General features: G+C 42.2%; 2 protein-coding genes and 1 pseudogene across 3 annotated transcripts in view; 2 read left to right on the top strand and 1 right to left on the bottom strand.

Moving 5' to 3' along the window:
- Window positions 1-1,467: 1,467 nt before the first annotated feature.
- Window positions 1,468-5,626, bottom strand: C5H4orf46 (chromosome 5 C4orf46 homolog). The gene is made up of 2 exons (XM_007184145.2): window positions 5,075-5,626; window positions 1,468-3,713 (listed from the first exon to the last, which is right to left on the bottom strand). Exons 1-2 carry the CDS (start codon window positions 5,252-5,254, stop codon window positions 3,558-3,560), a joined length of 336 nt encoding a protein of 111 aa, XP_007184207.2. The 5' UTR covers window positions 5,255-5,626; the 3' UTR covers window positions 1,468-3,557.
- Window positions 5,627-5,666: 40 nt separating this feature from the next.
- Window positions 5,667-27,181, top strand: part of ETFDH (electron transfer flavoprotein dehydrogenase) — a 37,257-nt gene continuing 15,742 nt past the window's right edge. The window contains exons 1-6 of one of the 2 annotated variants that reach the window (XM_007184143.2): window positions 5,667-5,904; window positions 20,115-20,255; window positions 20,804-21,033; window positions 23,076-23,157; window positions 23,597-23,715; window positions 25,964-26,041. In XM_007184143.2, coding sequence (XP_007184205.1) covers window positions 5,871-5,904; window positions 20,115-20,255; window positions 20,804-21,033; window positions 23,076-23,157; window positions 23,597-23,715; window positions 25,964-26,041 — 684 coding nt within the window. In that variant the 5' untranslated portion in view covers window positions 5,667-5,870. Of the gene's footprint in view, window positions 5,905-6,051; window positions 6,201-20,114; window positions 20,256-20,803; window positions 21,034-23,075; window positions 23,158-23,596; window positions 23,716-25,963; window positions 26,042-27,181 lie in introns of those variants that run through there. The other variant, XM_007184144.3, reaches the window with a different exon arrangement.
- LOC102998823 (protein Hikeshi-like) lies at window positions 6,210-17,539 on the top strand (annotated as a pseudogene).

Consider the following 27,181-nt stretch of genomic DNA (forward strand, 5'->3'; position numbering starts at 1 on the left):
AATTGGCTCATGTGATTATGGAGGCTGGCAAGTCCAAAAATCTGCAGAGCCAATGTCCTAGTTCAAGTCCAAACGCCAGAAGCTCTGCAGAACCAGGAAAAGCTAATGTCTCAGTTCAAAGGTCATCAGGCAGGAAGAGCTATGTTTCCAAGGCCTTCTACTGATTGAATGAGGCCCACCCAGATTATGAAGGGCAATCTGTTTTACTCAGGCTACCAATTTAATTGTTAATCTCATCCAAAAATGCCCTCACACAAGCACCCAGAATGTTTGGCCAAAATATATGGGTACCCTGTGGTCCAGCCAAGTTGACACATAAACCATCGCATGGGAAGAGTAAATAAAATCACAACCTTGAATATTAATAGGTCTAACCAAAAGCTAGGTAGCTAGGTATGTTATAGACAAGCATATTAGTTTTGGTGTTGGAGGCCCTCAGGCAAATTATTTTATCTCAGCCTGTTTTCTATTCTGTAGATAGGAATAATATCACTTTCCTCAGAGAGCTAATATGGTTACATGAAATAATGTTTATAAAGCTCCCAGCATACTGTCTGATGCATATTTCATACTAGGAACTTTTGAAACTAAATACACTATTTTAATGCTAAAAATTCCATCTTATTGACTTCAGCCTCTTGAGGCTTTTAAAAGTTTACATCAGTCAGAATAATAAATTGTCCTCTGAGGTTTGTATAGAGCTGGCAATGAGCTACTAAGTTTAAAATTTTTTCTGAAGTTTTAAAGAAATGTTTATGCCCTGAGCTCTTCCCCAATCTCTCCCATGAAGCAGAGCAAAAAGAAATATAAAACGGGATGATTTTCTTTAAAAGCCACTCTTGAAAATAAGATGAACTTCTCTGTGGACCCTGCTGGGCAACAGAAACTATAAGCAGAGCGGAGCTGCAGGCCTGTGAGCTCCGACATTAGCAGCTATAAGTTTGGTAGAGGAATTAACTCAAGTGTCCACAGACAGCTCAGTGCCTGAAATCAGGGTTAGCCCAAGCTGATGGCAATTACATTAGAAATCAACTAACATGCTTTTTCTAACTTAAAAGAACATACATGGTGGGGGCAGGGGGAGGAACTCACACAAAAACCAAAGTAGTACAGATCACACTCATGACACAGCCGAAACAGGGGAAGTTACAGGGAATCTTAGCTTGAGACCAAGCAAATAGACCAAAAGAACAGAATAGAGAGCTCAGACCGAGGCATTTACATGGCAATCGAATGACATGTAGCATTTGAAACATGGTATTTGGAGGAACAGCTATACACATACAAAAATAAACATGCAAAACAAGACCCGAAAATTAAACCATAAGCAAAAAGAAATTCAGGTGGATTAAACACTCAAACATTAAAAACAAACTTTTTTAACTTTTGGAAAGACATACAGGAGAGCATCTTTTTGACATTTCCTAGACAAGACCCAGAAAACACTATTATGAAAGATTGGTGAGATTAAATTAAAATGAAAAACGTTTATTCAAGGAGACTCTATAATCAAATACAAAAATAAACCACAGACTACAAAAGATAGTTGAAACCTACATAATGGATCATTAGTTAGTATTCAAACTATGTAATACCTACAAATCCATAAGGGAAACACAAAACATAACAGAACAATGGACAAAAGGTATAGTCTGGGAAATCACACTGCATTTCCTCAATATGCTGGTACTTACACAAGTCAGCACTATTCAACGTGGGAGAATCTACAAGGCCATGGGTATCATCAGGCGAGAGAAGACCACTGGGGCCCTCTGGAGGCTGGTTACTACATACACAAAATAGTACCTTTTTTTTTTTTAAACTGAAGTATAGTTGATTTACAGTATCATATTAGTTTCAGGACAGTACTTTGTAGTGTTTTGAAAACATGCATACGTATTAAAAATACAAGAACGCAAACTAGAATATGCACCACCTCTAGGACAGTGGTTATCTCTGGGGAGAGAAGAAGGGGATGGGATCAAAGAGGTAACAAAACAAGCTTCAAATGCATCTAACATTTACATACATGCATAGATCTGAAGAAAACATACCAAATGTTAACATTCATTAAATCCACATGGTGAGAATACATGGGTGCTCTTTAAATCATTCACCTTTCCTGTTAGGTTTGAAATATTTCAGTAAAAAGTTTTAAAATAATGAACCCAAAGAAATGGAAATAACATTTGGTTTGAACAAAAGTTTATTTTTGTATATTTTAAAAATTGCAATTTTCATGACACATAAGAAAAACAGTTTTCTAATATCAAAATAAGCATCTCTTTGGTATAGGAACACACCATATGTGTTATACTTAGCTTAAAAAAATTAATCAAGAACCATGACCTAATATGCTAAACAAAACTATCCTTTGCCCATCCATGTGTCCCCTTTCACAGGCCCATTGTGGGGCTTGGGAATATAGTTCTGCACATACCTCCTTACCTACAAAGAAGTAAGATACTGTATCAGAGGCGTCCAGAAGTTACACAGCAAGAGAATTAGTTGGTTCAATCACTGACATATACGACACAAACCCACCAAAAAAGAGAAAGAGAGAGAGAGGCAGCGCAACGTAAGATACAGGACAAGTAAAATAGGACACTGTCATGAAGATCAAATAATAGGAAAATAATTGCATCATTTAAATTTGATGCATTTTTTAAAAGTAACTTGTTTAGAATTATTATATTTAGAATTTAGAATTATTACTTGCCAAGCTCCAAAAGTAATAATACAGAGCGACAATTTTGATAAGGCACTTTAAAGAGAGCAATCAAACATATAACAACATCAAATATGAGAAATATCCATAAAAGCAGTTAACCTTAGAAAAAAAAAATAGGCATTCTTTCAAGACAGGTTTCAGTAAAAGCTTTTTTGGAAAGCATGATAGAAGGGTGAAAAATATGTATCATATATTTTAAAAAGCTGTCACCAGTTAAAGTTCAAAATCCTGTTTAAAAAAAAAGATAACATTTTCCTTCAAGTCAATGAGGTTCTGACTCAAATATCTTTTCGAGAAACAATTATAATCTTCATGCTAAAAACAGGAAGAAAAAACAGCTTTTAATTACGTTCTCAACTCTTATTCATCAAACATTTAGTGATTGTTGTGTAACAGACTTCTAGCTGCTGGAAATATAGAAGAAATAAGACACAATCATTGGTTCTAGGGAACTTAGCCTAATGGAGCTGAATCTAACATTGGTCCATATAATAAAGCTCGACTTCAAACTCTGCCATTTTTGGTATCGTCTTGCAAACTGAAGAGAATAATGGTCCACCTAGTTTGCTACTGGTAGCACTGTGGCATTATTAATATTATCTACTGATTAAATTAACTTTCATAGAAGAGTCTTTGAAAGTTTAGAGAACAGAAAGTGTTTAAAGATAAACGGGCCAACATCAAAAATATCATATTCTGTTTTCACAAAATGAAGAACACCAAGAAAAATTTCATCTTCTGTATACAGAACTGCTGGTGATTATCCTATCCACACGGCACATGTGCAAACATCATAAATGAGGTGGTACGGATTATTACAGTCAAATCAGTTGTCAGGCTTCAAGGAATCATAGCCTTCTTTCAAGAGGTCCCGCCATGTTTTAAGGAAACGTGCATTTTCTGTACATTTGAAGGCAAGCTCTTCCACTTGAGCTGATACTGCAGATGCAGCTTCAAGAAGTTTGGTTAATGAAAATGCTGCCTGAAATTTAAAAAAAAAAAAAAAAGTCAAACAACATAAGTTTTTTTTTTTTTAATTCTCTCCGCATCCTATAAACCAACCTGAAAATAACTTAGAACCTCGAATTCAATGCCCAAGTTATTTTCTTTAAAAGTAAAAAAATCTACGAACTAAAACATCAGCTCTTTCGTGGAACCTAAGAAATTTTCTTTTTTTTTTTTAATTTAGTTGCTTCTTTGCTTGCATCGGGTCTTAGCTGCAGCAGCCAGGCTCGTCCTTGGGGCACGCGGGCTCACTAGCTGCCAGGCGCCGGCTCTACAGCGCGTGGCTCAGATGCCCAGGTGGCACGCGGGATCTTAGTCCCCCGACCAGGGCTCGGGCCCGCCTCCGCTGCGTTGCAAGGCGGATTCTTAACCACTGGGCCACCCGGGAAGTCCCAGAAGTTCTTCTATATGAAGTAAGCTTTGAGGAAGTATGTCTGCGAGAAAGATAATCCATGACGGATGAGACAGGAGCAGTCAGCATTTTTTTTTCGTTGAAAATACACTAGAGTCTCATTTAGCTCAACAAGACGACTTGGGCCCCTTGACACCAAGTACCAGAAGTATCTGAAGGTCTTCTTATGACACAGCTCTTACTGATACGTGGGTACCAAGGGCCGTGCTCCAGTGTCTTCACCTGTGAACGCGGCAGACCGTGAAAACGTACAGACCAAAGAACAGACCCTCACGTTACACATCCGCACTGCATTCTACGCGCTCACTTGGAACCAGCCTGCTCAGCAGAGACAGAAACTGAGGCAGCACTCTCGCCATCTTCTAGAACAACAAATACCCACTGAGCAACGAGACATTAACGGAGTTCACTCCGCAGTTTGCGATCTGCACGGGAGGCTCTCCCAGTTAAGACACACCCTACACTTGACCTTAAATCCTGAAACCGGGACCGCTCGGGGAGGCGGGGTCTGGAAACTGGAGGTTCAACAGAAGCCGTCCACACCCGGCATCCCGGCAGACAGCCCGGGGAGGGGTCTCTGCCCCGTTAGTGGAAGCCGTCTGGACCCCCGGGCGGGGAGTGACTTGTCCTGACTGGGTCCGCCCGGACAGATAATCGCCTTGTCAGCGGGCTCTGGGCAGGCGGCCCACCGGGACGGGGGCGCCTAAAGTCCCGGCAGAGGGATCACGGCCTGGCCCTCAGCCCCGCAGCCGAGGTGGGGCGGGCGATGCGAACTGCGCGGTTTCGGGTTACAGCGCCGGACGGGAACCCGGCGGCCGGGCACGAAGAACCCCCGGCGCGGGCGCGGCGCGGGAAGGGTGCCCGGGACTGCCGACGCGGATCCTGAACACGGGCGGGACCGGCCCGGACCCGCCGGCCGCACTCACGTCTCCGATCTGCAGCTCCACCTCCTCCAGCGGGTCCACCGGCCGGCCGCTGTTCCTGTTCGGAACCGGACGGCCCAAACCCCCCGGGGTGCCGGGGGAAGATGCTGAAGACGCGTCTGAAGACGAGGGAGAGGAGGGCGGCGGCTGCGGGGAAAGCCGCAGCTCCTCCGGGTCCGCCATGGAGCGGGCTGGGCGGTGGGACGGCACCTCGGCGGCCGAACCGATACCAACCGACTTTCAACCGCTCGCGCCTAAAGCCCAGCGGGCCCGCCTCCTCGCCGCTCTCGGCCCTGGGCCGCGAAGCCCTGTCACTTTCTCGGGACAGCCAATCAGGTGCCAGTGAGTGCGCCTCGGGCGGCTCTGCGCCCCCGGAGCGGAAGACGACACCTCCCAGGGTGCCGTGCGCGCCGCTCCGCCCCACCGTCTTGGTACTGCGCGCGCGAAGCACCCTGGGATTGGTGGTCTCGGCCCCCCGGAGCTCCGGCGGCCTCCGCGCGCCCGGGTGACAGGCCGCGCCGCCTGCAGCCGCGGGCGGCGCCGGGACTTGGCGTCTCTTCCCTTGCCCCCTCAGTCCGTGACCCGGAAGCGCTGCGTTCGTCGCGTCTCGCGCGGCGTCAGTGCACAGCAAGAGGGAGGCGGGAGCGCCGTGAAGGCGGAGCGGTCGCTGAGGAGGGGGCGGAGACTCCGGGCGTGCAGGCGGGCGATGGTGCCCCCCGCGGCCTAGAGGTCCCGCGCCCGGGCGAGCCGAGCCCGAGCTCCTCCCGCGGCGTCCGCCAGCGAACCGGCTGCAGTGAACATGCAGGTGCCGCTGGCCAGGCTGGCCTGCCCGGGTGAGCGGGGTCTGCGCGCGCGGGTGAGGGGAGCGAGGTCGCGGGGCAGCCCGGGCCCGCGTCGTTGGGTGGAACCAAGGCAGAGGGCGCGCGGTCAGCGCCCGGCGGACCCTGGGTTCCCCCCTGGCTTCCGCTCCGGCTCCCTCCCCGGCTCGTCCAGCTGCAGAGTTGACAACTAACTAGGCCAGAGGTCACGGGCGGAGGAAACTTGTCAGCACGGCGCGGAATCTCCCCGAGCGCCGGTGCTGAGCCCCCTCCCGAAGCCCAGGCGTTGTCTGTCGCCGAGTTGGAAATGGGTAAACTAACATTTGCACAGCTTTCCCCCTTGGTCTTCAGCTGGCTGGCGTCTTGGCAGCCGTCCTACTCCTTTCTTAAGAATTTGAACCGTTCTGCCACCAGCATTAACTTTCAAATGCTGCGCAAGTGACCAGAGTGGATCTGGGGCCAGGAATTTTTCTGCGTTGCCTGAAATTAACTCTAGGGCTTGTCGTCTCGTGGTTGCCCCTAGAACCGTCAGGATGACTTGGTAAAATACCTCTTTACCCGCCCCCCGCCTTTCACTTAAAAAAAAAGTAGAATGATGCAGCGGGATGGGTTTTGTTTTGTTTTGTTTTACTTAAGAACAAAAGAACGTTTAAAAAGTCAAAAAAAAAAAAAAAGTTTACTCCAGGATATTGAATTCTCCCACAACGGACTTAGTTTTTATCTTTAGTTTCTTTAAATTAATTTGTGGTTATAGAATAAACAGGTGTACTTATTGCAAAGTCAACGAATTTCATGAAAGAATTTTGTCAAATTCGGCCATCGTGGATTAAATAGTTAGGATTTCATTTAAAGTTTCTGTACCTCGTGCGTGTACTACTACACCTAACGGGTAAGTATTGTTGACTGAAAAAAAAAAAAAAAAGCACAACCTAAAGGTTGCGAATTATGGTTTATTCGCAGACACACTGAGCACTTAAGCCCAGGAGACAGCCTCTTCAGACAGCTCTGAGGGACTGTTGTGAAGAGGTCAGGGAGAAGCCAAGATGCAGAGGCGTGTTTGCAAAAACAAACAAACAAAAGCAAAAAACAAACAAAAAAAAAGCCAGGTAGTTGGGGCATCAAAAGATTACTGCTCAATAGTGAAAACCAGATATCTCAAGTGAATGAATCTAGCATTTTGCCAGGTATGGGAAGATGCAAGAGTCTGGGCTCATTGAACTCCTTCCTTTGATGTGCACCTCAGCTATCTGGGGCCAGTGTCCTGCTTCTCTCCATCCTGAATCCCCCCAGGGTGCACAGCTGGGGCAGCTGCAGTGGCTGAGGGCTCGATGGCTCCAACATCCTTTGTTTACTGAGATGGCAGGCGATATTCTTTGTCCACAGTGCCTCCTCTTAGTCATAAATCTGACCGATGTTTGGGAGTCATTTCATGACCAGTTTTTGTCCCATGGCGCTAGGAGGGCTCCTTCCTAGATCAGGCGAAGATTCTGTTGATAGGCCACCCAATGTGTTATTTGGGGGATCGGGCCCTGTTGGTAATCTAAGATTCTCTGCAACGCCTGTCTTAACTAGTTTATGACGATCCAGGAGCTGTTTTCCCTTGTTACTTCTTCCCATATCTAAAGTTGCACTGTTAAAATTATTCTAGAGTTATGTATGTGATCACCTGTCTTAAGACATCATTGATTTTGTTGGAGGCCTGGTTACACATTGGGTAATGCGAGAGAAAGCAATCTTATAAAATAGACAGGATATAAGTAATACAGCTAATAACATTAATAAGGTCACAGTGCAGCAGAGAGAGGGACAAGTCATAAGTAATTTGAAACTAACAGGAGAGCAGATTAAAACAGTGATTAGTATAACTAGTTGTAATCTGGTGGAAATAAGCCATCAAGTCCACAAGGGAGCCAGCTGGAGAAGCCAAATTCTGGAGGGATCAGGTAGAGAGAAAAAGAAATGTTTCATCTTTGTTTACAAAGGTATACTTAATCAACCTGTGGGTAAGTGTAAGAGGAAAGGTTTTCCAGCTCAGTGGTATGATCTAAAAGTTGTCAGAAACTTGTATTTGTCAAATAGTCCTTTTCTTGAAGATCTTCATTATATAAAAGCATCAGAGTAAAATAATGATTGTCTCAAAACGACAAAAGACTTACTATGGCATGGTTAAAGATCTGATTACAATGCAATTGACAAAAAACTTGGATATTTCTGTGACAAACAACATTTTAAGATAATAACTAGAATTATGACTGATAGCATTATACCAGGACATATCAGACTTTTAGGAATTCTTTACAAATTTTGGAATATCTATATGAATGACATCTAACCTTAGAAGGTATTATCACCACTTATTTGACAGCGTTCCCCATGTAAGTTAATGTAAATAAACTTAGTTTAAAATCTCTCTTTGAGATATCTCAGGATTCCTTTGAAGCATCTCAGAGTTAGCTGGAGGTCAAAAGAACTTTAGTTCGAATTTTCCATTTGGGAAGTTTGTCAAAAGTATCAAAAAGGTTTCAAAACACTTGGTCAAATAAGATCATAGGTCACTGTGAAACAACACTTATTCACTTAACGAAAGTGACAAAATACTTCAAAAGCAAAAACAGATCGCTTAGAGGCACGGAAACTCAATCTCTTACCAAAAGCAGTGAAAACTTTGTTCTCTTAACAGAGAGAGGAACCAAGTCCAGTCCTACACCAGCCTACTTTTAATAACAAAATCCATTTACCTAATTAAATTTAATCTAATCCCAGCCTATGTCCAGAACTCCTTTTCAGGGCTCTCTTTCTGCAAACCTTCCACAACTTTCTGTGTTCATATTAGTTTGTTCCTTAATTTTTTTATCCAGAAGTAAATGTCTCTAGGACAAAATCACCCTTCTTTTTCCAACAAATTCATTTCTATTCTTCATATCTTCTTTTGCTGAGAACATACATCCTACTTTCCTAGCACACTGAAATGTTTCCCTTAATATTTTTAGTAGCTTTGATTACATATTAATTTCAACCCTTGAAAACCTTAATCTTTAGCAAAAACTGAAAAGGAGCAAGTGATTGTGAACTGTTTGTTCACAAACAGCATCTCCTGATTAGAATATTCTGTTACCTCTAGAAACATACATCTTTCTCATAGCATCATTCCTTTCCTCAGTGTGGAACAAGGCATGTGTCCAATAAACCCGACATCTTTAGTTTCCCTCTCGTGAGGAGACAAAAGTAGGTAGATTTAGACCTCTTTAGCAATTACGTTCCAGTATTTTATCTTATTTGAAATAATCTGTATATTCAATAAATTCCCATCATTTAACTTGTCAAAACTCAAATTACCAAAAATCTGAAGAAACTATTTTAAGATAGACATACCCAAAACATAATTATTCCTGAAGAGTTCACCTGAAAACTCTTATCTCATTTACCTTTATTTTGTAACTTATGAAAATCATACTATTTAATTTTTTTTCTTGTTGACAAACTCTGTTACAAATAACATGAACTTATGACCTTCAGTAAACCTAGGTACAATAAAAGTAAGACAGGTCTGTACTGATTAAACCAACAAGCTTAAGATAGCTTTAATATCAGATATTAATTTAATATTGAATATTTCCTAGATCATGTGAACCCAAAATTCACTCCAGCCAGTTTCTTTTATATTTAGAAATATTCAGTTTGTAAGTGCTTATTTTAAGTCAGTTAAATAGAGCTCTTTTATAAGTTTAATTTTGATAATATTTTCCAGAGTTTGAGACATCTCGTATGTAATGTACACCCAGACATATAAACAGACAAAACTAGAGAGAGCATAGCTTCACTCTAAAAGCTTAGTTATGAATCAGGTATTACTGTATAAACTCACTAGTTTATAAGTAACAGTTGCAATAAGTTAAATTTGTTTGCTCAGATGACCAAGGCTTCACTATTTGTGGAAAAGACTTAAGATTTGTATTTGTCCTTGATAAACCCTTAAGGAGGCTATGAATTAGATTTTGGCTGAGGAAACCTTTCCAACAGTTTGAGTTTAAAAAAGGCCTTTTCCCCCTTTTTTTCCCCTTGGTTTCAGGTTTTACCTGTTTGAGCTAATTAGGCTCAGTCTCCGGTCTTTGTGGGCTGTATTTACATTTCTGATATGTAGAGATTTGAAAGATACATCTGCTCCTAATTCTCCAAAGAACTGATCTGCCACCTAAATGATATTAAAAGATTGATTTGCCCAACTATGCTTACTTTATTTGCTTTTGTATCAGAGAGAAGATTTCCAACTAAACTGAAAATCAAGAGTTCCATATTCTAGAACTTTAGGATTTAATTTATCATGACTTCAAAAGCTTGCATAAGGCATTAACAGCAGCTCTCTTTTTGAGTGCACAGGGTAGACCCAGAGCAAAATGTCTATTATTATTTTTATTGACCCCTGAATATTAGTTCCCAGTTTTTACTTTATATTGTATGGGCTCAGGTAACCCTATTGGTTTCCTTTCATATGTTTAATATTTCATGAGGGCCAGATTCATATGCCCTGTCTTATAATACCAAGTAGAGGAAGCCCAGTGAAACATGTCTATCCCACAATATAATTCAGCAAAAGAGATGTAAACATCTTATATAAAGCCTATTTAAATATACCAGTTTTTATAAACTTTCATCTCAGTTCTGTCAACTTTTATACCTTTAACTTTGGTTCCCATTAGGACCCAATCAACAAGCTTTGGTCATACAAGGAGTCCTAGAAGCTTTCTTTCATTCCCCAACCATTTTATCTATTTTGTTTAAAAGGCTCTGGGGTCCCTAGTGAGGGGTTGAACCAAGGGACTCAGGCCCTTTTGTCAGTCTTTTCACTTGATTAGTTGGCCTGTTGCCCCAAGTAACTGTTGGTCAGGTATCTAAATGTAATTTTCTTCCAGCCTTTTAAATATATATGTTTTTTAAACTGGGTAGAGTGGACTTGTTTGGGGCCCTTTAATGTTGGGAACCAATAGGGGGTCCCTTTGGCCCATCATCCTTATGTAGTGTTGCATCAAAACCTTTTAATCCCACTAACATCCATTTTATTTATCCCATTTATTAATAACCATCTGTAGATTTCTTTATTTGGGGGGTTCCAGTCTCTAAAATTTCCACCTTGTCAGGAAGAAGTCTCTAGACTTTTCCCTTCGGTTTTTTTTTTAACTTCTATGTTAAACTAGTTAACATTAATTAACCTAATGCTTTTATTAGCATCTGTAAGACCCATTGAGGGGAAGCAGAGACCACAAATAAGTCTTCCCAAACTGTTTTTTTCTTTGTTTGTTTTAAAGGAGTTCTTAGGTTAATCATTATATATGTCTTTTTCCACCTTCTAATTTGTTTTTTTCATGGGTACCAATAAAACAGCTGCTCACTATGAGAGCGCTCTAAAATTTTACCAGTTTAGAAGTATCTCCAATTTACAGGATCCATCATCTGGCCCTTAATGAGGTATATCTTAATAGTGACTCAAACCAATAGAATGCAAGAGGCTTCCCAATAAGAGAGTGTGGAGGGTGCCGCCTAAACAAGATCCAGAAGGTTTACTCCCAGAAATGGTCTAAGAAAGTAAAGGCCTTCGTTGAACAGGCTGACACGATGAAGGTTAAGATGGCAAAAAAAGTCCCTGGGAGTTGGCACAGACAGAAGACTACTCGGAATCCCAGTCTGTTCGATTGGCTGACAGATGTACACCGTATGTTACCTTCCGGATGGCAGAGACCAAGTTTAAAAACACACACAGCACGGAAGATCAGGTAGAACATTTACATCTCAAAGACACAGGAAGGGAAATGCAAGGTCCCCCTAGAAGGACTTTTGTTACTTTAAGGTCAGAATTCTGAAAAGGTGTTTTAACAAGCCGGTTTTCTCTAACTTACCTGTGGGCACAATAAAAAAGCCCCATCTTTGTCATTTTCGAGGCGAGATTTCCTTTAATTCCCAATTAAGTAAGTACTTGTAAGTATAAGGTTTGTATGCACATAAACCTGGCTGGAGTCATAGTTGGAGGCAAAGATATTAGGCCAGCCTCCCACCTCATCACCCAGTCCGGAGCCCCCAGGGTCTTTCAGCCAGGCCCCCCACCCCCAGTATCTTTCAGCTTGGGAGCCAGGTGCCTGTTACACACCGCCACATAAAACTGGATCATCAACCAATAATCTGGAGCTCTGAGAACCAGGGGACACTCACCCAGATTCGTCTGGAGTCTCTCAGGATGTGGGTGGACAGAAGAGGCCTCTGCTGGTACCAAGGCTCCCGTTCCTCAGAGAGTTCAGATGAAGGAGAGAAGTCAGCTGTAGGTCCCTTAATGGTCGCCAGACTGTCAGCTGGGGGATAAAAGAGCACAGCGTAAAAGTTGAGAATTATGTTTTATTCAACAGACATTCTGAGGAGTACAGCCCGGGAGACATCCTCTGAGACAGCTCTGAGGGACGGCTCCAGAGACATAAGGGAAGAGCCAGGATCTGGAGGGGTTTTTGCAACAATAACAACAACAAACAAAAACAAAAACAAACAGGTAGTTGGAACATCGAAAGATTACTGCTAATTAGGGAAAACTAAAAATCTCAAGTTAATGAATTTAGTGCTTTTCTCTGTATGGGAAGATGCAAGAGTCTGGGCTCATTGACATTATTCCTTTGATGTGCACCTATACCATCTAGGGCCAGTGTCCTGCTTTTCTCTATCCTGAACCCCCTCAGGGTGCACTCGGGGGCAGCTGCAGTGGCTGAGGGCTTCAAGGCCTCCACATCCTTTGTTTACTGAGATGACAGGCGACTTTCTTTGTCCACAGTTTGCTTTATGTTTTTTGGAATATCAAAGTAATTGGACACTATCTGCCCTACTCTTAACTTAGTTGAAATCATTCTTGGGTCAAGTGCTATCCAAATTCCACTCAAATTACCATTTCTATTTCCATTGGGTATTTAAATCATTGCCATTTCATAGCCTGGTGTTAGCACTACTGGCATCAAAGAGATGGACATAGAATTGCCATCTGTGATTTTGTATGGTGATGTTATGAGTTCACTGGACTTTTTGACCTCACTTCTCTACAAGAATTCAGCCAGTGTGTCTAAGTGTTTAAATCTCTAAAGTGAAGTATCAGATTTTTTTTCAGAAAAGGGGTAAAGGTTGTGACTTTTTTTTTTTAACCCCCCTGGAGGAGGTCAGACTAACCAGTTCCAAGTATTTTCAAGAAAATCATTAGCTGTATAAACAATGGAATTACAATTTTGTCTGATACCAAATCATCAGTTTTCAGAAGCAAATAATAACTTCTATACACTAAACTACAATGCATCATAAAACAAATTTGTTTTTTATAATAAGTAAATACTCTTGAATGATGATAATACTATATTTGGACACTGGAACTGGGCTCTCCTATAATATCTTTATCATTTTTTCAAGATTTAGGATAGATGAAGGGATAACTAGGTTTTAAAAACTTATTTCCAATATTATAGTTTTTATTATGCTATTTTCCCGTAGAGAAAATTAGTTACCTTGACACTTTTTTTTGAGTGACTGTCAAAAACAGATTTTTAGTGTTTAAGAGGCTTTAGGGTTCAGTCGCTTCAAATCTCTTCCCCTCCTGCATTCATCATAATCTTTAATTATTGATTGATGCTAGGTTTTTACTTTTAAAAAAGTCATTTTATTGGAAAGAATGAAACATAAAAATATATCAGTTATGCAGTGGGGTGCTAAAGAATAAAAATAATTAGCCTATGCCAGGCTGACATCTCTCCTTTTAATCAGAAAAGAAAGAAAACAACTTGTTTTCAGGTTCCATTACTTGAGAGATCATTTCAAGTCCAACTGTAGTCTCAGAGTTGACTGGTGTTGGGAGGATTGAGAGGGGGATTGGCTGGGATCATCTGACTTTCTCTTTCTCTGCTGTAAGTGGGGATTGTGGTGCCCCACGTATCTCATAAGGTCATGAAGAGGACGATGTGGTATTAAAATTGAAAATTCCTGTGTGCTCCATATGTCCATGAGAATGCAAATTTTATTATATATTCCAAATCCATGCAAAAGCCTTTGTTGATCTTTACTATTTATTTGTTGTTCCATATTTAGAAATTTGTTCGTATGTAGATAGATGCTTCATTCTATTGATAGGATTGCTCTATAACCCAGGAATTTGTTTTAGGAAATTAACACCAGACATTTGAAGGTACCTGGATGATAGTTAAAATTGTAATTAGGAAGGTACCCATCCCATTAACAACTGTATATTAGCCACTTGCTTTGTGTAAGACATTCTAGATCCTACACCGTAGTATTTCCAAGGCAGAGATTGACCGTAAACTTCAGAGCTGGTGGAGTGGGGAGAGTTCATAACTTACTGAATTCAAACACAAAGAAGACAGACTCCAGAGCCTATTCACTTAACTGCTGCCTTTTTCTTGTCTTTTTGTTTTGTTTTCAATTAATAAACTTTATTTTATTTAGCAGCTTTAGGTTGAAAGAAAAATTGAGTGGAAAGTACACAGAGTTTCCATATAACTTTCTCCCTTTTCCCATTAACATCTTGCACTGGTGTGGTACCTTAGTCGCAATTGGGGAGACGTTATTATTAAAGTTCATAGTTTACATTAGGGTTCACTCTGTGTGTTGGACAGTCTGTGGGTTTTGACAAATGTGTAATGGTGCGTATCCACCATTAATTACATTGTCATACAGAAGAGCCTCGCTGCCCTTCCTCCCTCTTCCTGAACCCCTGATACCCACTGGTCTCTCACTGTCTCCATAGCTGTGCCTTTTCCAGAATGTCCTAGAGTTGGAATCATACAGGATGCAGCCTTTCCAGTATGTGTTTCCATTTCCTCCGTGTCTTTTCATTTTTTAGCCCTGAATAACATTGCGTTGTATGGATGTACCACAGTCTGTTTATCCATTCGCCTACTGAAGGACATCTCCCAAGTTTTGATCATTATGAATAAAGCTGTTATAAACATTCATGTGAAGATTTTTTTTAACTCTGGATGTTTTGTTTTATTTTACTGTGATAAGAACACAGCATGAGATATACACTGTTGACAAAATTTTAAATGTACAATGCATTATTGTTGACTAGAGGTAAAGTGTCATTCAGGAGGTCTCTAGAGTTTGTTCATCTTGCTTGACTGTGGTTTTTTGTGTGGATGTTAATTTTCAACTCATTTTGGCAATTGCAGTTGCTGGATCCTATGTTAAGAGTATGTTTAGCTTTGTTAGAAACTGCCAAACTGTCTTCCAAAGTGTGTGTACCATTTTGCGTTCCCACCAGCAGTGAATGAGTGTTCCTGCTACTCCACATCCTCTTAGCGTCTGGTGTTGTCCACGTTCTGGGTTTTGGCCATTCTAATAGGTGGGTAGTGGTATCTCGTTGTTTTAATTTGCAACTCCCAGATGACACAAGATGTTCAGCATCTTTTCCTATGCTTATTTTCCATGTGAATATCTTCTTTGGTGAGGTGTCTGATCAGATCTTTAGCCTGTCTTTTGAGTTGTTTGTTTTCTTGTTCAGTTGTATGAGTTCTTTGTATTATGTCAGCCCTACATCAGCTATGTGTTCTGCAGATATTTTCTTCCAGCCTACAGCTTAGCTGTTCATTCCCTCATGTTGGCCTTTTAATGCTTTTGATTTATGATTCTAGCCTGCCTTTTCACAGAGAATTACACTTAAAAAAAGCACTAACCTGTTTAATAATATCATGAGTCCATCATAAATAAGTACTCTAATAAAGGGAAATATAAAAAGGACTGATAGTCAGTCAATAAATATTTGTACCTATATATAGGCTAACACTGGGATCTAGAATACAAAAAGAAAAAGAAATACTTTAGGAGTATTCTCTCTGCTGGGAAACACAGACAAATAAACAAGACAGTTATGTTTATATCATTTTTTGGTCATATCGATGTATTAAATTTTTAGTTAAGTGATCTTACGATTTTTGAGATTTTTTCGCCACACTTAGAAAAACCTTTCCAAATTCAAGATTCTTTAAAAAAAATTACAATTGTTTCCCCCATAATCTTTTTTGTGTGTGACTGTAAATGTTCTTTTTTAAGCAACAGTTTTATTGAGATACAAGTCGCACACCATACAATCACGTCATCTGAAAGATACGATTCAGTGGTGGTTAGTATATTCACACCACAGCGTGTCTTAGAACGTTGCCATAATCCCAGAAAGAAACCTCGTGCCCATTAACAATCACTCCCCAGCCCCTCCAGCCCTAGGCGACAACTATCCATCCACTAAGGGACATTCGGGCTGTTTCCACTGTGGGGCTGCTGTGAATAAACGGACCTATGAACATACATGTGCAAGTTTCTGTGCAGACGTATGTTCTCTTTTAAGTGTATACCTGAGGAAGGAGAGGTCAGAGGTCACGGGGGCAGGAGGCGTTCCCGCCGCTGGCCTAGTCGCTGTGGAGCAGAGGGGTAGGCACCCTCCGCCACGTTCTGGAAGGTTCTTGGGTTCGACTACAGCAGCAGCGCCAGGACTTCGGGTCTCTGCTGGCTGAGTGGAGCCGCCACCGTGTTTGGCCGCTTGCTGGCGGGGAGGCTGGTGCAGACAGCTGCACAGCAAGTGGCAGAGGATAAATTTGTTTTTGACCTGCCTGATTATGAAAGTATCAACCGTGCTGTGGTTTTTATGCTGGGAACAGTCCCGTTTCCTGAGGGATGGAAGGATCTGTCTACTTTTCCTATCCTGATTCCAATGGAATGCCAGCATGGCAACTCCTAGGATTCGTCACGAATGGGAAACCAAGTGCCGTCTTCAGAATTTCAGGTCTTAAATCTGGAGAAGGAAGCCAGCACCCTTTGGAGCCATGAATATTGTCTGAACTCCGTCTGTGGCTCAGATTGGAAGTTCAGTGGAATTATTGGCAGTCTGGCTCAGACTTGTGTAGGTGATGGTGCTGTATCTGCAGTTGACTCGTTCACTCAGTTCACACGGAAGATGTTGGACGGCTTCGACGGTTTTGCTTCATCATTCGATGTCTCTCAGGCCCAGGTGACACCACGTCCATCTGAGGTGTTCATTCCGACAAATGTGGTTCTGAAATGGTATGAAACTTGCAAAGACGACTAGCACAGAACCCTCTCTTTTGGAAAACATAATTTGAATAAAATAATTTTTAATGGAAAAAGTGTATACCTGTGACTGAGTTATATGGAAACTGTATGTTTAACATTCTGAGGAACTGCCAGCCTGTTTTCCACAGTGGCTGCACCGTTTTACTCCCCCGCCAGCAGTGTACGAGGGTTCCAATTTCTCCACCTCCTCACCAGCACTTGTTATGTCTTACTGATTATAGCCGTCTTAGTGGGTATAAAGTGGTGTCATGTTGTGGTTTTGATTTGTAGTTCTCTGATGGTTAATGATATTGAGCATCTTCTCATGTGCTTATTGGACATTTGTTTATCTCCTTTGGAGAAACATCTATACAGATTCTTTGTGTGTTTTTAATTGGGTTGTTTGTCTTTTTATTATTAGAAATGAGTTCTTTATATATGCCAGATACAAGTCCCTTATCAGATATATGACGTGCAGATACTTTCTCCCCTTCCATGGGTTATCTTTTCCCTTTTTGTTGGTATCTTTTAAAAATAAAAAGTTATCATTTTTATGAAGGACAGTGTATCTGTTTTCTCTTTTGTTGCTTGTGCTTTTGGTGTCATAGCTAAGAAACCATTGCCTAATCCAAGGTCACAAGTATTTACACCCTTTTTTTTTTGAGATAGCACGAGGAGTTCCCATACACCCTTCACCCAGCTTAACTTCGTATCCGTAGAACAGTTAGTAAGAAATTAACATTGGTGCAGTACTATTAACTGAACTACAGACTTTATTCAGATTCCTTTTCTGTCCAGGACCAAGTCCAGGGTCCCACATTGCTTCAGCTGTCACGTCTTCTCATATCAAGTCTACTTCAGTGTGGTAATTCTGCTGTCTTTTCTTGTCTCTCATAACCTGGCCACTTGCAGTGTGGACTGGTCAGGCATTTTGTAGGAGGTCCCTCCATCCGAGTCTGTCTGGTGATTTCTCTCGATTAGACTAAGGTTGTGGATCTGGGGGAGGTATAGCACAGAGGTGAGGAGCCCTTCTCATCACATTACATCATGTGATGCCAGTATGTCTTATTGCTGGTAATGTTAGACTTGATCACTTGGTTAAAGTGTCTGTCATATTTCTCCACTGTAAAGCTAGTATTTGTCTCTGCCACACTCTACTTGTTGGAAGCTAATCCCTAAGTTCAGCCCACACTCAAAAGCAGAGAATCAAATAATTTGTGGATCTATCACCATAATCTTTTTTTTAATTAATTAATTTATTTATTTTTGGCTACGTTGGGTCTTCGTTGCTGTGCACAGGCTTTCTCTAGTTGTAATGAGAAACTCTTTGGGGGCTACTCTTCGTTGTGGTGCGCGGGCTTCTCATTTCTGTGTCTTCTCTTGTTGCGGAGCACGGGGTTTAGGTGCACGGGTTCAGTAGTTGTGGCTCACGGGCTCTAGAGCGCAGGCTCAGTAGTTGTGGCTCACGGGCTTAGTTGCTCTGCGGCATGCGGGGTCTTCCCGGACCAGGGCTCAAACCCGTGTCCCCTGCATTGGCAGGCAGATTCTTAACCACTGTGCCACCAGGGAAGTTGTCACCATAAACTTTTATACTTTGACTTTTCCTGTTAAAATCATTGATCAAATGGAATTCATTTTCATATAAGGAGAGAGGTATACTTTTTTCCAAATGTTCTACCTGTCTCTGACCATTTAATGAGGAACTGTCTCTTCCTTATTTGAAATGGCGTCTTTATCATATGACAGATCCTTAAGTGTATTCCGTCTATTTCTAAACTCTTTATTCTGTTCCTTTGATTATTCCATCCCTTCTCCCATAACAGACTTTTAATTATTTAAGCTACAAATATAAGTTTTCATATCTTTCAGGGCTATTCCCAAGGTGGGATTCTCTGCCCTTCTTTTATTAAGGGAAGGATCGCCATGGAGAGGAGTACCAGAGAAGGGAGTGAGAAATTGAAGATACAGGAGTTCGGGGGGTCTTTGATGTAGAAATGTCTCTAAGAAGATGGGGAGGGTTAGCCTCGTCATCCAGGTGGAAGGATTACTCTAAGTGAGGAGAAAAGACATCTCGTTATTATAACCTGAGAGAGTGAACATAGGAAGGACACAATACAGATTACATTAGACGTTCTTGCCAGGAATTGAGACAGTTCCCACCTAATTGCTTCTGTCTTTCTGTGAGGTTTGATGTGCTTGGTTTCACGTAAGGGAGGGAGGAGATAGAGGTGAAGGTTTAAGGCCGACAGAGGTTTAATGAACATTCTTGCAGATAAATCTTCGCACACTTCTGTTTATTTCCATAAAATCCTATCTGCTAACTCAGAGAATAGATACATTTTTGAGGCTCTCCGAAGATGCTGCTATATGGCAGGGTCCACTTAATTTAAAAGGAAGCTGACCATAAAATGCAGTTTGCCACCTCGTCCCGGCATAACCATTAGTACTGCCTCTTATTACTTTCAAAGTATCCAGTTTAGGTGATAAGTTACATGGTCATCCTATTTATAGATGAAGCTTGACATGAGGTAAATTGAATAAATTAGTTTATTAGATACTTTTAAAATGTTATAATTTGAAAACACTGCTTTCTGAGGAAAAGCCAGCTGAATTCACCTAGGAAAGAGACAATTCACAGCTAACGGCTCTGCAGCGTAGATGTAACCGTTCACTGACAGTCCGCAGTGTTGCTGTGTCCAGAAGATATACATGTTTCCAAAGAGAAGGCATCACGTGGACTCATACAATTTCAGGTCAAGGTGGTACCTTAGTGGGGGAGTTCCCTGGCGGTCCAGTGGTGAGGATTCAGCGCTTTCAGTGCCGTGACCCTGGGTTCAATCCCCGGTTGGGGAACTGAGGTGCCGCAAGCTGCGTGACGCGGCCCAAAACAAAAACAAGATGGTACCTTAGTGATCGCCTGGTAGCCCTTTACTTTTTTGAATGAGGAGACTGAGATCTATAGCAGTTAAGTGATCTGTTTAAGGCTTTAGGGTAATTAACAGAGAACCAAACAGAAGCCAGATCTGATCCCCAGTCGTAGATTTTTTTTTTTTTTGCTTTAAAAAATTTTTTTTTCAATCTACTCCTGAGAAAAACGAATTAGAAAAATAATACTGTTCATGATTTTTGTACAGCAAACCAGTGCTTTCATGCCTTACAAATTAAGAAAACTTATCTACCTCTGTGTGCTGCAAGATGGTCTTCAACTTCTGCGGTACCTCGAATCACTACCCACTATACTGTTCATCCCCGGGATAAGGACAAGCGATGGGAGGGTAAGTAGTCGTTTCTGTAGAATTGTTGAGACTTTTCTAGACAGTTTGTATCATTTTGTGGAGGTAAATACTATATTTTTCATGATAGTGTAAAATCATCTAATAATATTTTATAACTTTACAAAATCTGTTACATATTAATATTTAGATAAGCAAATGCTTGCAAACTTATAATAATAAATCTCAGTAATAAAAGTTGGTTTATGGAAGCTAAAATAAGATACGTCCTCGAACAGAACCTAAGAGAACAATAAACTAAGACAGTAATGGACTTAGTATAATTCTCATGGGAAGCAGAGGGGTTATTTCTATAAATAATGCTCTAAAGGATAGTGGGTACTTGTAACCCAGCCTGTAATTTTATCAGGTAATAGTCATCCCAGAATTGATATCTGTTTTTTTTGGAGTATAGTTGATTTACAGTGTTGTGTTACTTTCTGCATTACAGCAAACTGAGTGGAATCTAAAAAAATGGTACAAATGAACTTCTTTGCAAAGCAGAAGTGGAGTTACAGATGTTACGTATGTTTAAACCCTCTCCCCTCCAGGGGTGAACATGGAGCGGTTTGCAGACGAGGCAGACGTGGTAATCGTGGGTGCCGGCCCTGCGGGGCTCTCAGCAGCCGCTCGGCTCAAGCAGCTGGCGGCCCAGCACGAGAAGGACATCCGCGTGTGTCTGGTGGAGAAAGCTGCTCAGATAGGCGCGCACACACTCTCGGGGGCTTGCCTGGACCCACGAGCTTTCCAAGAGCTGTTCCCAGACTGGAAGGAGAAGGGAGTATGAAAAGTAGTTTTTATACCCAGTCTCGTCTTTATTGCATCTCTGTTTCCAAATGAAAGGAATGTGGAAAACCTTTTCACCCAGTTCTGTCTCTTAGAGGATACTTGTAGATAGGTTTTTAATTTTAAAAGGGCCAAAAAATTTGAATCATATCAAATATAGTTAAAATTTTAAGCTATTAACTCATTTTTATTTAATGCCTTCTGCACATAGTATTTGTGTACTGGATTTATGAGAAGGTATTATCTTGAGAAGATCTTTGAATAAATAGAAGATCTTTGAATAAATACAGCTTTTTGATTTTGAGGGTATTTCCTAACTTGTTCCATAGGTGTTTATATCATTGTTCTTAATAAAGTGTTCTATAACTTTTGTGGGACATTGCAGTATCTAAAGCCAAGGAGGATAATTTAATCTAATTTTCTAAGGAAATACATTAATAAGACCCCTTATAACGCAAGCAGAAAAGTCACTGGTATGATACACAGAGAATCAAGTGCTAGTTTTACTCCAGTCATCATTTGTATGACCTTGGTTAAAATATTGTACTCTATGCATCTCAGTTTTTTTCTTCTGTAAGATGGGGGGTTTTTTTGTTGTTATTTTATTTATTTTTGGCTGCATTGGGTCTTCATTGCTGCACGCGGGCTTTCTCTAGTTGTGGCGAGCGGGGGCTGCTCTTCGTTGCGGTGCGTGGGCTTCTCATTGTGGTGGCTTCTCTTGTTGCAGAGCATGGGCTCTAGGTGCACAGGCTTCAGTAGTTGTGGCACGCGGGCTCAGTAGTTGTGGCACGTGGGCTTCAGTAGTTTTGGCTCGTGGGCTCAGCAGTTGTGGCTTGCGGGCTCTAGAGCACAGGCTCAGTAGTTGTGGCTCACGGGCTTAGTTGCTCCGCAGCATGTGGGATCTTCCCAGACCAGGGCTCGAACCCGTGTCCCCTGCATTGGCAGGTGGATTCTTAACCACTGAGCCACCAGGGAAACCCCATAAGATGGGTTTTATTACACCTGTTCAAGGTATTCAGTGTTAGAATATTTAATATCTGTGAACATACTCTGTAAAGATGGTTAAAAAGCAAAATTCAGCTGAGTAAATTTAAAGATCAAACTGGCTTTATTCAGTGATTCTGGGCAGCATCCCATCTAGCAAACAGAAGGAGCTCCAAGGAGCAGCAGAAAAGGAAAGGTTTTTACAGGCAGAAAGGGTATGGGGCACGGAAGTCATAAGCAGAAGGGTTATTTCAGGGTATTCCCTGGCGGTCCAGTGGTTAGGACTCTACGATTTAAAAAAAAAAAGGGGGGGGGAAGGGTTAGTTCAGGCACTGTCGCCTACCAGGCGGGGGTCCAGGTGGTGCCTCACGAGGGCTGGTAGAGAGGCTGCCGGGTAAGATTACATTCCTTGGAGAGGCCGGGACTGAATGAGGTTAAGGTCGGGGCTGGGTTTGCTGACGTGGGGCTTGCTTAGCACAGGGACGATGCTCTTCTTTCTACAGCAGTGAGCTCCTGGAAACTAGAAACGCTGTAACTTTGCCTAATTAACTTTCTCTCTTCAGTGTTACGTCGAAAATAGGTATCACTGACTTATTGCTGACACAATAGCAAGTCTAATAGAAGAAGTTTTTCACATCAAAGCCTTATGTAGCCGGGCAGAGCCAATCCATCCCACACCTGTTAACTGCCTTTATCCGGAGGAAAACTAAAACTCTTCTCCTTCCATGGAGCAGGAAGTTACAGCAGGTGCCTAGGCACCTCCCACAGAGGCAGAGACAGGAGGACAGCCCCCCTGATGTCCACTTTCAAAGTGGCTCCAAGGCCCCCAGCAAAGACCTTCCTGGGATGCAAACTGGCTTATTTAGGTTTAAAAAGATTCCCATGCATCTCAAAGAGACGAAGGATTTACAGGGTCAAGTTCTCCAAAGGAAGTGATGGAAGAAACGGGAGGAGGATAGTTCCCTTTCCTTTTTGACATAGTAGTTTATGATTTGTATTTACCTCACAAATATGAACTAAAAAAGTCCTTCTCTCTCCTCCTTTTGCTTCCAGGCTCCACTTAACACTCCCGTAACAGAAGATAGATTTGGAATTTTGACAGAGAAATATAGAATTCCTGTGCCAATTCTCCCAGGTGAGGAATGATAAATACTCATAGACTTACAGAATTCCACAGCTGGAAGGAGCTACATTTCATCGGGTGGAATCCCTTCCTTTTACAGATGAGAAAACTAAGGCCCAGAGACTCGAAGGACTTAACCAAAATTTCACAGCTAGCTTGTGGGGAAGAAAGCAGGCCTAGAGCCCAGTGCTTTTGTCTTCCAGTCTGGAAGAACTGAGATAGTCTTGTAAGGCAACTAGGAATTTTTAGTCTGTAATGTTGTTTTCAATGTAATAACTTGAACTCTAGACCAGAATTGTTAGAAAATAAATTGAAATTATGGCCATAAGATGATGTGTGTGTATTTATGTAGAAATTAGACACTGATTAGAATTTCTAAATTAAGTATTTCTGGTTTTGAGATGTCTTACCCATAAAAAGTCAGACTTGTAAACCAAGCATGTATCTGTAGGTCTCCCAATGAACAATCACGGCAATTACATCGTGCGCCTGGGGCACCTGGTGAGCTGGATGGGCGAGCAGGCAGAAGCCCTGGGCGTGGAAGTGTACCCCGGCTACGCGGCTGCGGAGGTTTGTGCAGCCCTGTTCTTAGTGCTTATAGGACGCGGTCTCTGTTTCTGCTGAAAAGCAACCACGATGGGTACAGAGGTAAATAGATGTATATTTTCAAAAAGCCGTAGGATTTTAGGATTGCAAGATCAGAAGAAATCTTAGCAAGATCTCACCCAAGAGCACTTGAAGTCCTTGTCACCACATCAAGTGACAGTCCAGCTTAGGACTGAACACCTTCAAGGATGGAAAATATCTCCGATGTTTGGTTTGTTGGTGAGACTCTCTTCCTTAAGTTGAGGAGACGTTTATTTACTGTTTTATACCGTGCGGAACAAATCTGTGCCCTCCTCCAGGGAGAACTCTCCAGTTATAACTATGCCCTGCTCTCCTTCCCCACCTTCGCAGGTGGCTTTTCTCTTCCCAGTTGAATAGTCCCCACTCTTGCAGCCACCACGTTACATATCTCGAGTCCCGTCATTATTCTCCGTGCCCTCCTCTGACCGCATTCCCTTTTTCTTCCCTTCCTAAGTGGCATCCAGAATGCCTGCACTACTTCCAGCCTGCTGTACAGCAGGGCCATTACCCGCTTCATTCTGGAAACTGGTCTTCCAGTAATTTCCTCAGAATAACTCTTTGGCAGCCACATTGGACTGTAGCTTCTCACTGAATATTATTGGGGAAATTATTAAAAATAAAATCTGCCAGCCCAGAAAAATCACCTCTACATACTATAAACAAGAATGAAACAGTTTTTTTCTTGCCAAGACTGCAGTGCAGCTACGGGCCATCTGCTAGGGAGGTCGCCGAGACGGAAAGAAATCTCACCCTTTTACAGAGTCAGGCAGATACAGTGCATTACATGCACGTTAATCGTCTCTATCCAGAGGACAAATAAAGCATCCTGTATCTTTGTGACAAGCGGGAAGTGACAACGCGGAGGCCAGCACGGAGCCCAGACTCTTCCCCCAGAGACAGGGAGACCAGCCACCATCCTCCTCCATGGTCACATCTCAGATGTGTCCCCGAGTACCCAAGAAACACATTGCTGAGATACAGACCTGGCAGCAGTCTTACTTGGCTTTTAACATGACTCCCATATATCTAAGAGAGACAGAGAAAGGGTTTACAGTTAAGTTTTCTAAAGGAAATGCTAAAAAGAATCTGGATGGGAGAGCGAGTTCTCTTGTTTTTGGCACAAGCGAAAATTGAAAAACTTTGTTTTTACCTGTACAGTATATAAACCAAATAAAACACATGGTCCCTGCATTACACTTGCCGCTACTGATTTCTGGTTTCCCAGTTCATGCACATGCATTTGGTTTTGCATTTCTCCCAATTAAACTGTGTTCGACAGGAATCAAAGTCACAAGTAGGTGTTTTGTAGCATCCATGATTTTCACTTTTTGAGTGTATCTGCACACGTGCCCGCTCGCATTCGCTCTCTCTCCCTCCGTGTCTCTCTCTGTCTCTCTCTGGTCCCCTGCAGCTCTCCTCTCCTCCCCAGGTTTTGTACACCGAGGCCGTCTTCGGGTCCAGGCCATAGCCACATACTACTGTGGATTTGTTTTCAAGGTGTCACATCCATTGCTGCTAGTTCTTGTTTCGCCTTTCCTCTCCCGTGCTTTCTGCTGAGGTTCTAGTGTACAGTTTGTTCTTTCCTGTCCAAAGAGCATTTTCCTCCGGAGGAAACAGAAACCAAATAAGAGAGAGAATTGTTATTTCTCATCTCCAGAATCATACCTTTGACCAGTTTTCCCTCTTCTTTGTGGTCCAGAAATAAACTTTAATCACCCTTGGGCTGCCTTCAGCCCTCTTTGTTTTGTCTTGTTGTTTGGTCTCTTGGTTTTGGGGTCTGGGCTCACTAGGGACAGAGGCTTTCCCAACACTGTCCTCAGCCACCCACCTGACGGTCCAGCCTGTCACAGGCCCTGACCCCAAGTTCTGTGCACATGCCTTTGACCCCTGAACTCGGCAGAGGGCTTCCTGCTGCATCTTCCCGGCTCCTTCGTTGTCCTCTGGCAGCTCCCCCTGTTCTTCCTCACCAGGTTGGGGCATTTCCTTCATTTCCAGCTGTTTGAGCTGTGTTCTGTTCTGTCTAGAAGGGAGTAGCTTAGAAGCACATCGCCTTTTTTGCCGGAACGTTCTTAAGCCTTTGTCTCTATAACCTTGAGAACAAGTTCACCTTCTAAAAATTGAGGGCTGTTTATTGTTTCTGTGCAAGCGGTTGTGAATCCCTAGGTGATAACCAAACGTGTTTTCATTCTAGGTCCTTTTTCATGAAGACGGTAGCGTGAAAGGAGTTGCCACCAATGACGTAGGGATACAGAAGGATGGTGCGCCCAAGGTATGCACGTGAACAGTTCTGCGCTTCGCAAACTGACAGTGAAAGAGAAAGAATCAACTCACACGCAATAATTTAGTCTTGCTACAAACTGCACATTAATTAAATGCATGTTAGAACATTAGTTATTAATGTGGAATTTTTCTCATTGTTAAAAAATAGAGAAACATCTTTGAACTAACCATAATTTAGGCAAGTAGATATAACATGTTTAACAATAATTTTCTTAAAAGATAAAAACATGACATACAAATATAAAACAAACATGTGTCAAAGATTTTATTTCACTCATTAATTAATGAGGGAATCAGTAAGTTGTTAGAACCAGTTCAAGGAGAATCAAAAACCATGCACACGTGGGTCAGCGGCTGGGCCACCTCCACGGTGTCCACTTCTGTGGACAAGAGTCATTTGCATTATTACTATCAGTAATGCTGATGGAGTCTTTGACCGGATTTTGACATCTTTTGGTAAATGCAAAACTGATTGCCTTCATCCATTTCAGAATAGGCCTGTATGGCCTTCTGGTTTTCACAACTTGTTATTTTTGCATTTGTAAAAGAAGAGCTCCTAAGACATGGATCCCACACTCTGTAAGATCCCTTGGAAAGGACAAGGAAAAAAAATACCTTGCTTTCCTATGATAAAAAGAACAAAACACAAATTAACATCTTGATAAATTAACTTGCCTATTCATGTTTATTTGTGGATTGTGTTCATTTCTCAACTAGATTAGAACCTCCATGAAGGTAGAGCTCACGGAGGGTTACTCCAGGGCTAGCAAAGCGCCGGGCAGTGCCAGGGCCTCAGTAGAGATTAGTCAACTCCTAGTTAGTCCTCGCTGCCATCCTAGAACAGAGCTGGGCGTCTAGTCTAAGTCTCCTCCAGCAGACCATCCTGCTCTTCACTCCTTCCTGCGTAGAGATAAGCAAGTGCCAAAGCTCTCGAGTCTTACCTGCGTCGTCGTTCTCCTAGTGGCTTGGCTGGCTACACCAGAATCACATGTGGCCTTGGGGCTCAGCCTGTCCTGTGGCAGGGCCCAAGAAGCTGTCTTGTAACAAGCCCCAGGGATTCTGATGCATAGCCAGGTTTGCAGCACCTATTATCTCATCCTGCTTCTCACAGTGTGACATGTGCTCGCAG

Source organism: Balaenoptera acutorostrata, chromosome 5 (genome assembly GCF_949987535.1).
Source record: "Balaenoptera acutorostrata chromosome 5, mBalAcu1.1, whole genome shotgun sequence".
Taxonomy (NCBI): domain Eukaryota; kingdom Metazoa; phylum Chordata; class Mammalia; order Artiodactyla; family Balaenopteridae; genus Balaenoptera; species Balaenoptera acutorostrata.